Below are 14165 nucleotides of genomic sequence, written 5' to 3'. Positions count from 1 at the left end.
CTGGCTGCCGCAGCCCTGCACATCCCAAATTCCCTCCACCTCCTCTTCTCACCCCACTACCTCCTCCCACCTACTCCCTTTTCCCCCCAAGACACCTTACAAGACACTGGGGTCCAGGCACCTAATTAGTGGAGCCACGCCTGCATGTGTCCACTAATTAGGTGGGTGGCCCTTCATTCTCTCGTATGTGGCTGCCCAGCTGCGCATCTTAGAGGGAACTATCCTCGGACCACCTGAATGTAGCTCAGACCACAGTTTGAGAACCTCTGATCTACATTTTACATATCTCCTAAGGTATTTCCCCTACAAGTATCTCACAATAACCATGACAATCAACTAGTTCTTAGCTTTTGGCAGAAAATACACATAACCCCTTTGGTTAAATATTAAGAAGGTGGTTCAATGCAGAGAAAATATACCTGTCTGGATACGTCTGTATTACAGTCCTCAGCTCCCACTTGAAGGTGCTCATCACGTCACACTATTAGGGTCCTAATAAAAAGCAGATGGAACTATTGACTTGTATCATCATCTCTGCATGTCTTCTCCATCCTGCATGTGTTAGATGTGAGGTTGTTCTATCAAATTGTGTGGGGGCATTTTGTGTTTACACTCAAGGAATCTTTTTAAAGATAGATAATTATCAGCCCTTCAGGTATTCTGATAATCGTGAACTATGAAGGCCTGCTTCTCTATTTCACATGCCATTTTCTTCAGAGAGTTTGGTGTAAAAGAAACAGCACATCAGCATGAGAACATTCTTACAGTTCCATATCTCTGACATACATGCTTCTCATTTTTTACAACTAACTTGTGAGCAGTTGGATCCCTGAAAGAATGGACTGAATGAGATGTGCATTCTCTTACCAGGGGTGGGGAAGGGGAGGAGGGCAAAGCAGATAAGAGGGTGGTGATCCCTGCAGAAAAAGAGGAACTGAAACCGTATATTCCACTCCAGCTGGTTGATATTTTATTTATATCAACAACAGTTTAACCTTTTCATTTTTGGACCATTTTGTAGGTGAAGGATCTCCTGGGTGTATCACTGCTGAGGTGTGGTCCATTGACGTTGCTTTGAAAAATGCTGATTTACATGATAAATATCTTTCAATATTGGTGGCTTTGTAACTTTTTCTTTGACGTGTTAAAATATTGGGAAAAGGGAAACTGTTGGGGTGTTTTGCTTGTTTGCAGGACACTGTCCATTCTTTGGATATTAGATAGAAAACAGCAGCTGTTTTGTGAGAGGGATCGTTTGAGTTGTTGTCAGACTTGGGGTTGGTATAGCTGATTATGTCTGGGTGTGCAGCATGAAGAAGGAAATGCTTGACAACGTTTTTTTTTTTTTTTTTTAATTTGTAATATGAAACTAACCCAATGTAATTGGATCAGATATTAAATTACATGTGGTTCAGTGGGTCAATTTCATTGGAGTAGAGAAAATAGTTCAGATTATAGTATACTATAGTAATAGTTCAGAGACTGGCTCTCTTAAATTCTTTCAAGTAATCTCTCTCAAAGTTGAAATCCCGGTAGTAGACAATGCATGCTGATGTACATTTGATATACAGGTTTTATTATCATGAATTCAAGGTGTTCCACATAAATTGTAATGCAATCTTTAGAGCACTCCTTATAACCACGCATTCTGTATAGGCCACATATGCTAAAGAAACACTACTTTAGAAATGTTTTAGAGCAGGGGTTCTCAGACTTCTTTGCACCGTGATCCCCTTCTGACAACAAAAAAATTACTACATGAGCCCAGGAGAGAGGCCAAAGCCAGAGCTTCACCACCCAGGGCTTCGGCTTCGGACCCAGGTGGTGGGGCTCAGACTTCAGTCCTGGGCCCCAGCAAGTCTAATGCCAGCCCCATGAACCCTATTACAATGGGGTCGCAACCCACTTTGGGGTCCTGACCCACAGTCTGAGAACTGCTGTTTTAGAGAGATTAAAAACATTTTAATGGGACTGCTTTTCATCTCCCTCCTCTGCTAAGCCAGGTGAATGGGCATCACAACAGTGGATGACATCAGAGTTAACAAATGCAAGGTGCTGTCCAAAGTCATCTTCTGGGTAAAGAGGGGAAATCTAGTGTGGCCACTCTTACAGAAGTGCTCTTTGGGAATGGGAGAAAGCAGGACCCTCTTTCATTTCCAGAATGTAATGCAGAGAAATTATTTTAAGTTCTCCAGTAGTCAAGATAACCAGTTATTGACATATCCTCAGGTACTTGAGAATAAAAACATTAGATCAAGCAAGTTATCCTGTATTTTATGACATTCCTTATTACCAAGTGGAGAGGAGCCTTGTGATGAAGTGTCCAGGAACTTACAGAACTGACATGGAACCAAAGTTCCCAGGAGCCTTTGAAAGTCTCTCTTTCACCCTAAGTGCAGTACTTTACGGTGAGGCGCAGTAATTGTGTCAACAATGCTGATCTTGTGGTTAAGGTACAGAACTGGGATCCAGCCTCAGATTCTCTTCCTGCTTCTGCCACAGATTTCCTGTGTGATGTGAGCAAGTTGTTAACTGCTCTGTGCCTCTGTTTTTAATCTGTAAAATGGGGATACTACTGTTTCCCTAGCTCCCCAGGGTTCTGTGTGGTTAAATAAATGCATGTTTATAAAATGAGTTGAGATCCTTGGATGGAAGAAGATGTGCAAGTATAACATATTGTTTTCTATGTTTTCTTCCAATGGTAATATCACTGTTTATGGAAATACTTTAAAAAGTCATTGTGTATAGTATATAGTGAAGGCTAGAATTACCACACAGTCTATGATATCTTTTGCCAGCAGAGGATCCTATGGCAGTAGTAAGTGATTACACCTTTCCATATGCCAGGGGTGGAGAGCAGAGGGGATCAACGCAGCCCATGAGGTAGGCAGTGTTGGCTGAGAAGAGGCTGCTGGGGCACTGATTCAGCACTTCTGCGCAGCACTCCCTTTGAGCTTGTAATGGTAGCCACAGCTACCCCTTCCTGTGAGAAAGACTCATAGTATTTTCTGAGATGCAGTGGTCCTTGCTGATAAATGGAGGTGTAATTTCCATCTCCTTTCAACTGGTGAATCTGATCCCTCTGTGTGTATATACTGTACATCAGTTGTCTCCAACCTTTTTACGCACAAGATCACTTTTGAATTTAAGTGCAACTCAGGATCTACCCCTCCCTTCCCCGAGGTCCTACCCCACTCACTCCATCCCTCTGTTGCTTGCTCTCCTCCACCCTCACTCACTATCACTGGGCTGGGGCAGGGAGTTGGGGTGCAGGAGGGGGTGCAGTCTCTGGGAGGGAGTTTAGGTGCAGGAGGGGGCTCCAGGCTGCAGCACAGTGTTGCGGTGCGGGAGGGGGTTCGGGGTGCAGGAGGGGGTATGGGGTGCTGGCTCTGGGAGGGGGCTCAGGGCTGGAGGTTGGAATGGCGGGCTCCCGTCGGGTGGCACTTACCTTGGGTGGCTCCTGGTTGGTGGTGCAGTGGGGCTAAGGCAGGCTTCCTGCCTGCCTCAGCCCCATGCCGCTCCCGGAAGCAGCCATCATGCCCCTGCGGCCCCGGGCTGGGGGGGAAGCACATGGCTGCGTCTGCTGCCCCTCTCTGCAGGCACTGCCCCTGAGGCTCCCTTGGCTGCAGTTCCCCATTCCTGCCTGTTCCTGCAGGGGTGGTGCTTGCAGGCAGGAGCAGTGTGTGGAGACCCCTGCGCCCTCAGGGGCATGCTGGCCACTTCCAGGAGCCGCATGGGGCCAAGGTGGGCAGGGAGCCGGCCTTAACCTTGCTGTCCCTGGGCTTTTAGCGGCTGGAGATCACAATCAACTGTCAGAGGCTCCAGGATCGTCCAATCGATCACGATCTACTAGTTGGTGACCACTGCTGTACATGTAGCTGTGCACTCTGTTTCAGTATCTATCCGCACACTTTCTGTACAACTATTCTCACTCCCTTTGCTCTGTTCTGGGATGTCCTTCAGCTAGCATTTTTTAACCTTGTGCTGTCAAGTGGTATCTGTTGTTGAATAAGATGGGTTGGTCAAATTCACCCCACCTTTCATTTTCATGAAGAGTGGACACAATATACTTTCAGACTATATGCTGTAATTCCGGTGACATGACTACTGTACATTTGTTGCTCTCACTCTCTTCTGTGCGCATTACAGCAGGCTTAACTATAGGCGACAGAGCAAATGAACTGTCGCAGAACAGCAGGAAGTTGTGATTATTTGCATAAAATAAAGCAGAAGCATTTTCAAATACAGTATTATGAATGTCAAACCCAGTGAACCATTACACACACACACATTTCTGTTACCATTTCCTTTAAAATCAGATATTTTAAATTGATTGGTGTGTGTGTGTGTGTGTGTGTGTGTGTGTGTGTGTGTGTGTGTGTGTGTGTGTGTGTGTGTGTGTGTAAATTTAGAGAGATGCAAGTGGAGGGTGGTGTGGTTATGGTGGAAGTGATTGATCTGTGACAGCAGTTTCCTTGATAGTCATAAGGGGAATTTTTTTTCTTGGTCACACTGAGTTTGAACACTCATGAAACAAACTGAATCATTTCAAGTTTAAAATAACAGACAAAATGGCAAGAGGAGGGGAGGACTGTGTTTTTTAAAATAATGCTAAGACAGTTTCCTTTAGTGCTGACTTCTTAAAGTGGAATGTGATGCAGATTAGTTCTCATATGTAAGCCAACATTTGTCTTAACAATTTTTATTGTCTTCTTTCTCTCTTCCCCTCTCTCCCTCCTTCCTTCTCCTGTGCTCTGCAGATTTACACTGACTGGGCTAACCACTACCTAGCAAAATCTGGCCACAAGCGGCTGATCAAGGATTTGCAACAGGACATTGCAGATGGAGTTCTGCTAGCAGAAATCATCCAGATCATTGGTAAGACCTGTGCTCAGAGAAGCAGCATGAGCTGACTCCTTGCATAGGAGGGAGGAGAGGGGGGAAGAGAATATATAACTTAAGTTGGATGTATTTAACAATGAGATTAATCCAAATAATATATCCTGACTTCGTCCATATATCTCTGAAATGTATGTGTTTTTTCCTTGTCTTAATTAATATATATATGTATGTGTGTATGTTTATGTGAGGCTGTTTGGAAGTGGCTGTTTAACTATACTTTAAATGTCTCAAACTGTTTCTTACACACTTTGAATTGTCAGAAATGAATGCTGCATTCGAGCATATGTCTCCCATGTGTGCATTTTGTTAATTGGCGTGGCTCATACTTTTGGGGATGCCTTGAAACTATATCCTGACCCTGCAAAGACAATTTTGGAAGACTTCATGTCAGCAGTCATTTGGCAGGGGCTGAAGAATTAGCAGCAACCTCCTTCGCACTTCCCTTTTGCTTGATTTGTGCATGTGGAAGAAACTGCTGCTAACAAGAGTGTTGTTACTGTAGGGCTGTATTGTACTGAGAAGGGAGCTCTGTGTCAACAAACCCCTGCACACTTTATTGCTTTGCCTTTTCTATTCTTCTTCTGTTGTTTTTCCCCCCTCATTTATTCTTGTGGGTTTTTTTTCACTTTATTGTTTTTCTTTAGCCAATGAAAAGGTTGAAGATATCAATGGCTGTCCCAGGAGCCAATCTCAAATGGTAAGAATAACATAAATTCTTAGTAAATATTAGAATCTCTTCTCTTTGTTAAGATGCTTTTTAATGATTATTTATTTTGTTTAACTGTGGAATACTCAAACCCATGTTTACTATAAACTACTAATTCTCTTTTAATCTTCCTGATACCTTTATGCATATGTTTGGTGTTTGTCAGTTCACTTTGGTACAAACTATCTCAGGGTCTTGAGTTAGCTGAGCAACAAAATTTCTTGAGTCCCAGTTAACAGTGAACTGCTGTAACAAACCTGCTCTTCTCCTGAATATCCAGATAATTTCATTTAACATCAGTTTTAAAGGCAATAAACCCCACAATAAATGTTAAGGGGAGCCTTTGTGTCTGGACAGCTGGTTTTAAATACAGGCCTTGCCAATTTATTTTTGAATATAAATAGCCTTTTGGCTTGTCCACTCTGAAGTCCATTTAAATGCACTGACTCCAGTATTTTCAGAAATAGCATGTGGGGCATATAGCTCTCTGACCTATAACCGGCATCCAGCTAAAGGCAGTTTAATACTCTCAGACAACTAGCCTTAATTGACTATGATTCAGATGGAGGCTTATTAATTTTTTGTTGTCTTGATTGGTTAGTAAACTCCAGGCTTAATAGGAGAGAACTTCATTAGCAGGTTGTGGAAACGACAGGTACAAAATCTGATTTTCAGTTACGTCACCTCTCATCTTCGGCAATCATTTGATATCAACACTGCGCTGTCTTTGAACTGCTCCACTAGACCAATTCCAAGGAATTGTAGCTGCTTATTCTCATTCAAATAATGTGTGACTAATTTACACACATTCACTGCAGGCAAGGCTTTGGGAGTGAGAAGATTTGGATATGTCTTTTGGTGAGGTTGCATATTAGCAAACTACTGGAACTAGACAAGAAAGTGGAAATTGGAGATTATCAAGAGTGTTTACATTTAGTCACCTTTTTTTAGGCAAGTTTTTTTCTGTAAACTGGAAAAAGAATAAGGAGAGGTTTTTAGGTAAAATGAAACTAAGTAATCACGTGGTTGTTTTTTAAACTTTGACAGAAACCAAAATCATTAAAATGGACAGTATCGTTTAGTGTTATCTCTGCTTTCTAACTTGTTATAACCACACACACACACACACACACACACACACACACACACACACACACACACACACACACACACACACACACACACACACACACACACACACAAATATTATTATTCATTATTATTCATTGCTTGTATTACAGCAAAAAGTAGAGATACCAGCTGAGACTGGAGCCCCATTGTGCCAGGCACTATGCACACAAGTAGTAAAAGTCAATCACTGTCCTGAAGCGCCAAGGCACATGTTAAGGGCAGGAGGAAAAACAGAAGTGTGGAGAAGTAAAGACTTACCCAAGGCCACACAGGGGCTGGGAATTGAACTCCGTGTGCTAGGCCATGCCGCCGCCCTTGTTAGCATTTTAATAGCATTTTAGATCTGTGCATCTTAAAGCAGCCTGCCAGGGTTGGGAGGCATCATTTTCTCCAGTTTTGCAGATGGGAAAATGGAGGTAGTGAGATGTTAAGAGGTTTGCCCAATGGAATACAATCATGGGAGAGCTGATAATAGCACCCAAGTCTCCTGAGTACTTGTAGCTTGTACTGTGCCCTAGCTACTGAATCTCGCTGCTTCCTTTTCAATAGCTGTTTGCCATATGCTTGCTTTCCTTTTGCTGTTTCTTTGGCTTCATATGATGGTCGCTGTTTGCCTTTGCTTTCTCTCCTCCTGCACCCCAGCACAACTTGTAACTCTTCCGCCGGGGTAGCTCTCTGCTTTTCTCCTTAATTTTTTTCATATTGCTAGATTCATAGATTTCCAGGCCAGAAGGAACCATTGTGATCATCTAGTCTGAGCTCCTGTATAACACAGGCCATAGAACTCCCCCAAAATATGCTAAGATCGCATTCTCTTTCTACGCCATTTTCAATAAAAGTGCCCCTGGAAAAAGTGTTCTTATTGAAAATGTAAAATAAAACAACTTTACGTTTTTAATAATTTTTCCATACAGTAAAAATTAAGTACGTAAATGCTGATGCAAAGTAGCTAGAAACCTAGTAGTTCTGGGCCACTTAATATTGCTCCTGTGTAGAGGGAATATTTGTGTGTTGTAGTGGCCCCGTGTCTCATCCCACTCCTGGTTGAATTCATAAGGTCATGGGCAGGACATACTTATGCCTCAGGACTTCACAGTGCTGGAAAAGTCCATTGAGGACATTGGCAGCCTTCAGGAATAAAGCTATCTTTGCCCCACCTCTAGCTTATGTGAAGAAAGAGGGCATTTACCTGGGTGTCCTACTGCTGAAAACATAACTTGTCCTGCCATGTCCAAAAAACCACAGCAGGCAATGGATGTGGTTTAATTAGGCTGCAATGTTTATTCACGTAAAATATCTGGGAGTACCCAGCAATAAATTGTAAAGTGCAGGTCATCATCCTTTCCTTAATCATTTGCACATAATCCCCAGCCAGGTTCTAGCTATCCCGCTGCTGGGAACCTGACGCCCTCTCCTTTTATGAGGTGAAAGGGAGCTGAAAAAGAAAGGGATCATCAGCTGATGCTCCCCACTATTCCAGACATAAGAACCCCAAACCCTACTTCTTCAGCTCTCTTAACAGAGGCTAGGAAAAGGAGGGGAGTCGGCTCCCTGCTGTATGAGACATAGGACCCCCAGCTCCCTTACTTAGCTCCCTTAAGGGATGCTTTCCTTCAAATCCTTCATCAATCAATTCTATCTGATAACGATATCCCTTCTGTAATGAGTGCCTGCACTGGACATCCGCCACAAGTTTTACATACTAAGTTGTAAAAAGAACAGGAGTACTTGTGGCACCTTAGAGACTAACAAATTTATTTCAGCATAAGCTTTCATGGGCTACAGCGCACTTCTTCGGATGCAAAGAATGGAACACACAGACAGGAGATATTTATACGTACAGAGAACATGAAAAGGTGGAAGTATGCATACCTACTGGAAGAGTCCAATCAATTGAGATGAGCTATCATCAGCAGGAGAAAAAAAACCTTTGAAGTGATAATTGAGATGACCCATAGAAGGTGTGAGGAGAACTTAACATAGGGAAATAGATTCAATTAGTGTAATGACCCAACCATTCCCAGTCTCTGTTTAAACCTAAGTTAATTGTATCTAATTTGCATATTAATTCGAGTACAGCAGTCTCTCTTTGGAGTCTGTTTTTGAAGGTTTTTGTTTGCAAAATTGCCACCTTCAAGTCTGTCACTGAGTGGTTAGAGAGGTTGAAGTGTTCTCCCAATGGTTTTTGAATGTTATGATTCCTGATGTCAGATTTGTGTCCATTTATTCTTTTGCGTAGAGACTGTCCGGTTTGGCCAATGTACATGGCAGAGGGGCATTGCTGGCACATGATGGCATATATCACGTTGGTAGATGTGCAGGTAAACGAGCCCCTGATGGCGTGGCTGATGTGATTAGGTCCTATGATGGTGTCACTTGAATAGGTATGTGGACAGAGCTGGCATCGGGCTTTGTTGCAAGGATAGGTTCCTGGGTTAGTGTTTATGTTGTATGGTGTGCGGTTGCTGGTGAGTATTTGCTTCAGGTTGGGAGGCTGTCTGTAAGCGAGGACTGGCCTGTCTCCCAAGATCTGTGAGAGTGAGGGATCATCTTTCAGGATAGGTTGTAGATCTTTGATGATGCGCTGGAGAGGTTTTAGTTGGGGGCTGTAGATGATGGCTAGTGGCGTTCTGTTATTTTCTTTGTTGGGCCTGTCCTGTAGTAGGTGGCTTCTGGGTACTCTTCTGGCTCTGTCAATCTGTTTTTTCACTTCAGCAGGTGGGTATTGTAGTTTTAAGAATGCTTGATAGAGATCTTGTAGGTGTTCATCTCTGTGTGAGGGATTGGAGCAAATACGGTTGTATCTTAGAGCTTGGCTGTAGACAATAGATGGTGTGGTGTGTCCTGGATGGAAGCTGGAGGCATGTAGGTAAGTATAGCAGTCAGTGGGTTTCTGGTATAGGGTGGTGTTTATGTGACCATCGCTTATTAGCACAGTAGTGTCTAGGAAATGGACCGCTTGTGTGGATTGGTCTAGGCTGAGGTTGATGGTGGGATGGAAATTGTTAAAATCATGGTGGAATTCCTCGAGGGCTTCTTTTCCATGGGTCCAGATGATGAAGATGTCATCAATGTAGCGCAAGTAGAGTAGGGACGTTAGGGGATGAGAGCTAAGGAAGCATTGATCTAAGTCAGCCATAAAGATGTTGGCATACTGTGGGGCCATGTGGGTACTCATAGCAGTGCCGCAGACTTGACGGTATATATTGTCCCCAAATGTGAAATAGTTGTGGGTAAGGACAAAGTCACAAAGTTCAGCCACCAGATTAGCCATGATATTATTGGGGATACTGTTCCTGATGGCTTGTTGTCCATCTTTGTGTGGAATGTTGGTGTAGAGGGCTTCTACATCCATAGTGGCTAGGATGGTGTTTTCAGGAAGATCACCGATGGATTGTAGTTTCCTCAGGAAGTCAGTGGTGTCTTGAAGATAGCTGGGAGTGCTGGTAGCATAGGGCCTGAGGAGAGAATCCACATAGCCAGACAATCCTGCTGTTAAGGTGCCAATGCTTGAGATGATGGGGCATCCAGGATTTCCAGGTTTATGGATCTTGGGTAGCAAATAGAATACACTTGCTCGGGGTTCTAGGCATGTGTCTGTACAGATCTGTTTCTGTGCTTTCTCAGGGAGTTTCTTGAGCAGATGGTATAGTTTCTTTTGATAATCATCAGTGGGATCAGAGGATAATGGCCTGTAGAATGTTGTAAGCTTAACCCCACTGCTCCACCCTAACAGGTCCCAGACTCACCATGGGGAAGAGGAAACCCTGGACCTTTTGCCAAGTTTGTAGGTGGTGTCTGCCCAATCCCAGTTAAAAGGGCTTCTCCAGGTGTATAAATATCACCCCACCTCTTGTCAGCATGAAGGGCAGCACAGTGACTTTCTCCAGACCTGGCCCCTAACAGTTTCCAGATCTTACTGTTTGCCCCTGTAAACTTTTTCCCAACCCCATTGTAGGGGAAATCTCTTAAAGGGGCCATGCCCCTTTTATTCCATACAGGGTTGACAAAGCCCACTGGATGGAAAGCTGCGGTGAACACATTCTCTCTCTATATATTCCAGTCATGTTGCCAGCACTGATTCATAATTAACCGACAACAAACAAAATACCTTCTTAGTGTTCTCTCTGATTTTGTCTGTTTTGGAGATGAGACACCTTAGTTGGTAATTCACCCATAATTCTAGTTCCTAAAAATCTAGTTTTTAATTATTTCCTTGTAGTGATCTACCCAAGTACTTCCTTTTCAATGTCTGCAGTTCATGCTCACGTTGGCAATGTGCACATAGTAAGCTTGTGACCAGTGGGGCACCCCTAAATCTTTCAATTCTTCTACCTGAACAATGGCACTAAATTTTATCAGACTGTGATGGTTATTTACCAGATTTAGAACAACAGGAGAGTACCAGAATTTTGCACTTAAGAATGGGCCCTGTCCTTCTCCTTCCTTGAAGAAACAGAATGGTATGCCTATCCCTGTCCAAAGGAGGGAGTAGTCTTTTTTCAAATTAGGAACATTGGGTTTGGTTTTAGAGCACTGGTGAATCCCTGCTATAGGAGATGTGATGGCTAGACATTGCAAAGTAATGTTGTATATCTAATCAGGCAGAATTGCTCCACGAAGCCAGTCGATGCTTTTTGCCAATTTGGCCAAGAATCTGAACATAGAATTTCTCTTTAGAAATCAATGTTTTCCCCTGTTCAAGTCTTTAAATCAAGAGTGGATGTATTCAGTGATGAGCTGCCAAAATATTAACAACCGGTTCCCTCCTCCTCACCCCATGAGGGGGTCATGCCCCCCCCGGGACTCCTGCCCCATCCAACCCCCCCATGTTCCTTGACAAGCCCCCCCAGGACCCGTGCCCTATCCACCCCCCTTCCCTGTCCCCTGACTGCCCCTTGCCACCCCATCCAACCCTTTCTCTCATTCCTGATGGCACCCCGGGACCCCTACCCCATCCAACCACTCTCTGTCCCCTGACTGTCCCTGGAATCCCTACCCCTAACTGCCCCCCACCGCCCCATCCAACCCCTTCTCCTTCCTGACTGCCCCCCCCAGGCCCCGTGCCCCCTTCAATCCCCCTGTTCCCTGCCCTCTGATTGCTCTGACACTAATCCACCCCCGCAACTCCCCTGCCCTCTATCCAACACCCCCTCCCTGCTCCCTTACCGTGCTGCCTGGAGGTGGGGGCCGGGCTGGGCCGGGACCAGAGCCGCCCGGCCGAGGTCGGGGCCGGACCCGGGGGCCGGGCAGGAGCCGCGCCACCCGGCCGAGATTGTGGCCGGACCCGGGGGCCGGGCAGGAGCCGTGCCACCCGGCCAAGGTCGGGGCCAGCCCCGGGGGTCAGGCAGGAGCCTCGCCGCGCTGCCCGGCGAAGTCGCAGCTGGACGCGAGGGGCAGGAGCCCCAGCCCTGCCCCCCTGCTCCAGCTCACCTGGTGGAAGCTGCTGCTTCCTTCTCAGCCCTCCCAGGCTTCCCGTGGGAACAGCTGATTCCCGGAAAGCTGTGGAAGGGGAGGAGAAGCCTCGGGAGCAGAGGCGGAGTGAGGTGAGCTGGGGCCGGGGGAAGAGTAGGGAGCTGCTAGAGCTTTTGTTAAATTTAAAAGCCCTTTTGGAACTAGTTGTCCCTCCAGGAACAACCGGTTCTAAACAGGCTTCTAAATTTTACAATCGGTTCTCGCGAACCGGTGCGAACCGGCTGCAGCTCACCACTGGATGTACTCCTAAATTATATGTTCTAGATCTGACAGAAACTATGGATTTGATTCAGGAATTACTAAGTGAAATTCTGTGACCTGTGTCACGCAGGAAATCAGACTGGATGATCATAATGATCCCTTTTTAACTTAAAAGTCTTTGAATGTATGAAAGGAGAAAGGAGGGGATGGGTGTGGGGAGTTTGGATTGCCTTCACTGTGGTGAATTTAGCAACTAAAACCCAGAGTTGTGTCCAAACCCAGTGATGTTCTCCACTGTGAGGAATAAAAATGATAGATGAGGGAGCTATTTTTTTTCTTTCTGGGGGAGAGGACTCAACAAATATTCTGTATTTTCCTCATAAAATTTACAGGCCAAATTCAACCTCCAAATTGTATAGCTTCTGCTCCTGCCCAGTGAAGGAAAGCAGACTCTGCACAGAGAGGAATGGATAGCATGACACCCATATACTGTCATCCTGCATACACCTGTGTGAAATGCTGAGAAGCTGGGAACTTCTCTGTGTTTCAACCTTTGGTTTTGAGGTGTTGATACTAAAAATAGTATCATGGTTTATTTTTTAAAATATGAAGAATTTAGGTTAAGGATATCAAAGGTCAAATCTGTAAATATTGCAGTGAAATTGGATATATACATTCTGGATATCATATTGATGGTTACACATCAGAGTATTTCCAAGCCAGTTTTTCCATTAAAGTGTGTTATACTCTGAAATGGTTTATATTCTGAAATCAGATTACAAGTGGAAATATATATATAAATATATAAATTTATAAATATAGGAGTAGGGACTTCCTTCCTAAATACCATTACTACACATTAAGTATCAGAGGGGTAGCCGTGTTAGTCTGGATCTGTAAAAGCAGCAAAGAATCCTGTGGCACCTTATAGACTAACAGACGTTTTGGAGCATGAGCTTTCGTGGGTGAATACCCACTTCGTCAGATGCATTCACCCACGAAAGCTCATGCTCCAAAACGTCTGTTAGTCTATAAGGTGCCACAGGATTCTTTGCTGCTATTACTACACATTCAGTCTGGGAATTTGAAAACCAACCTGAGTTCCTCCCTTCTCATGCCTGAGGCCTCCTCTTCAGGCCAATTTCTGACCTCAGTTATACTTGTGCAACCTCCTTGCCTTCTAATTCTGTCCCCTGTGTTTCTTGAATAACTCCATGCTTTCAGTGATTTGCACAGATGTACACAATTGGCTGTAATTGGAATTTAGTAGAAGTATGCAAGAAATTCTAGAATCCAGCTTTCTGTCTCAGCTGTGTTGGCTCTGCAGTGCTAACATGAGTAAAAAAGCAGTAGAAATTTGGTTTAGTCACTGTTGTAAGGAAGTATGATTCTGGGTACACAAAAGGTGCAGATCCACTAAGCAAAATGGGTGCCTTTTTTATGCAGTGACCAGGGCCAGCTCCAGGGTTTTTGCCGCCCCACGCAACAAGAACAACAAAAAAGCCGTGATCGCAATCTGCAGCTCTACTGCCGCCGCTTCAGTCCTCGGCGGCAATTTGGTGGCTGGTCCTTCGCTCTGAGAGGGAGTGAGGGGCCCGCCTCCGAAGAGCCTGACATGCCGCCCCTCTCCGTTGGCCATCCCAAGCACTTGCTTGCTGGGCTGGTGCCGGCCCTGGCAGTGACTTTCAGAAGACCTACACTTCAAGAACCAAATATTAGCACCAAGTTTATCCCAATTAACAGCAGAGCA

At 44.6% G+C, this 14165-nt stretch overlaps 1 protein-coding gene across 2 annotated transcripts in view; it reads left to right on the top strand.

Moving 5' to 3' along the window:
* NAV3 (neuron navigator 3) overlaps positions 1-14165 on the top strand; it is an 862925-nt gene that overhangs the window by 598621 nt on the left and 250139 nt on the right. Inside the window, exons 11-12 of one of the 2 annotated variants that reach the window (XM_039497831.1) lie at positions 4761-4878; positions 5547-5599. In XM_039497831.1, the coding sequence (XP_039353765.1) occupies positions 4761-4878; positions 5547-5599 (171 nt within the window). Of the gene's footprint in view, positions 1-4760; positions 4879-4937; positions 5031-5546; positions 5600-14165 lie in introns of those variants that run through there. The other variant, XM_039497841.1, reaches the window with a different exon arrangement.

The sequence above is a fragment of the Mauremys reevesii genome, linkage group 1 (genome assembly GCF_016161935.1).
Source record: "Mauremys reevesii isolate NIE-2019 linkage group 1, ASM1616193v1, whole genome shotgun sequence".
In the NCBI taxonomy this organism is placed as follows: domain Eukaryota; kingdom Metazoa; phylum Chordata; order Testudines; family Geoemydidae; genus Mauremys; species Mauremys reevesii.
The sequence above is the reverse complement of the archived record's forward strand: the minus strand, read 5'-3'. Positions and strand labels throughout refer to the sequence as shown.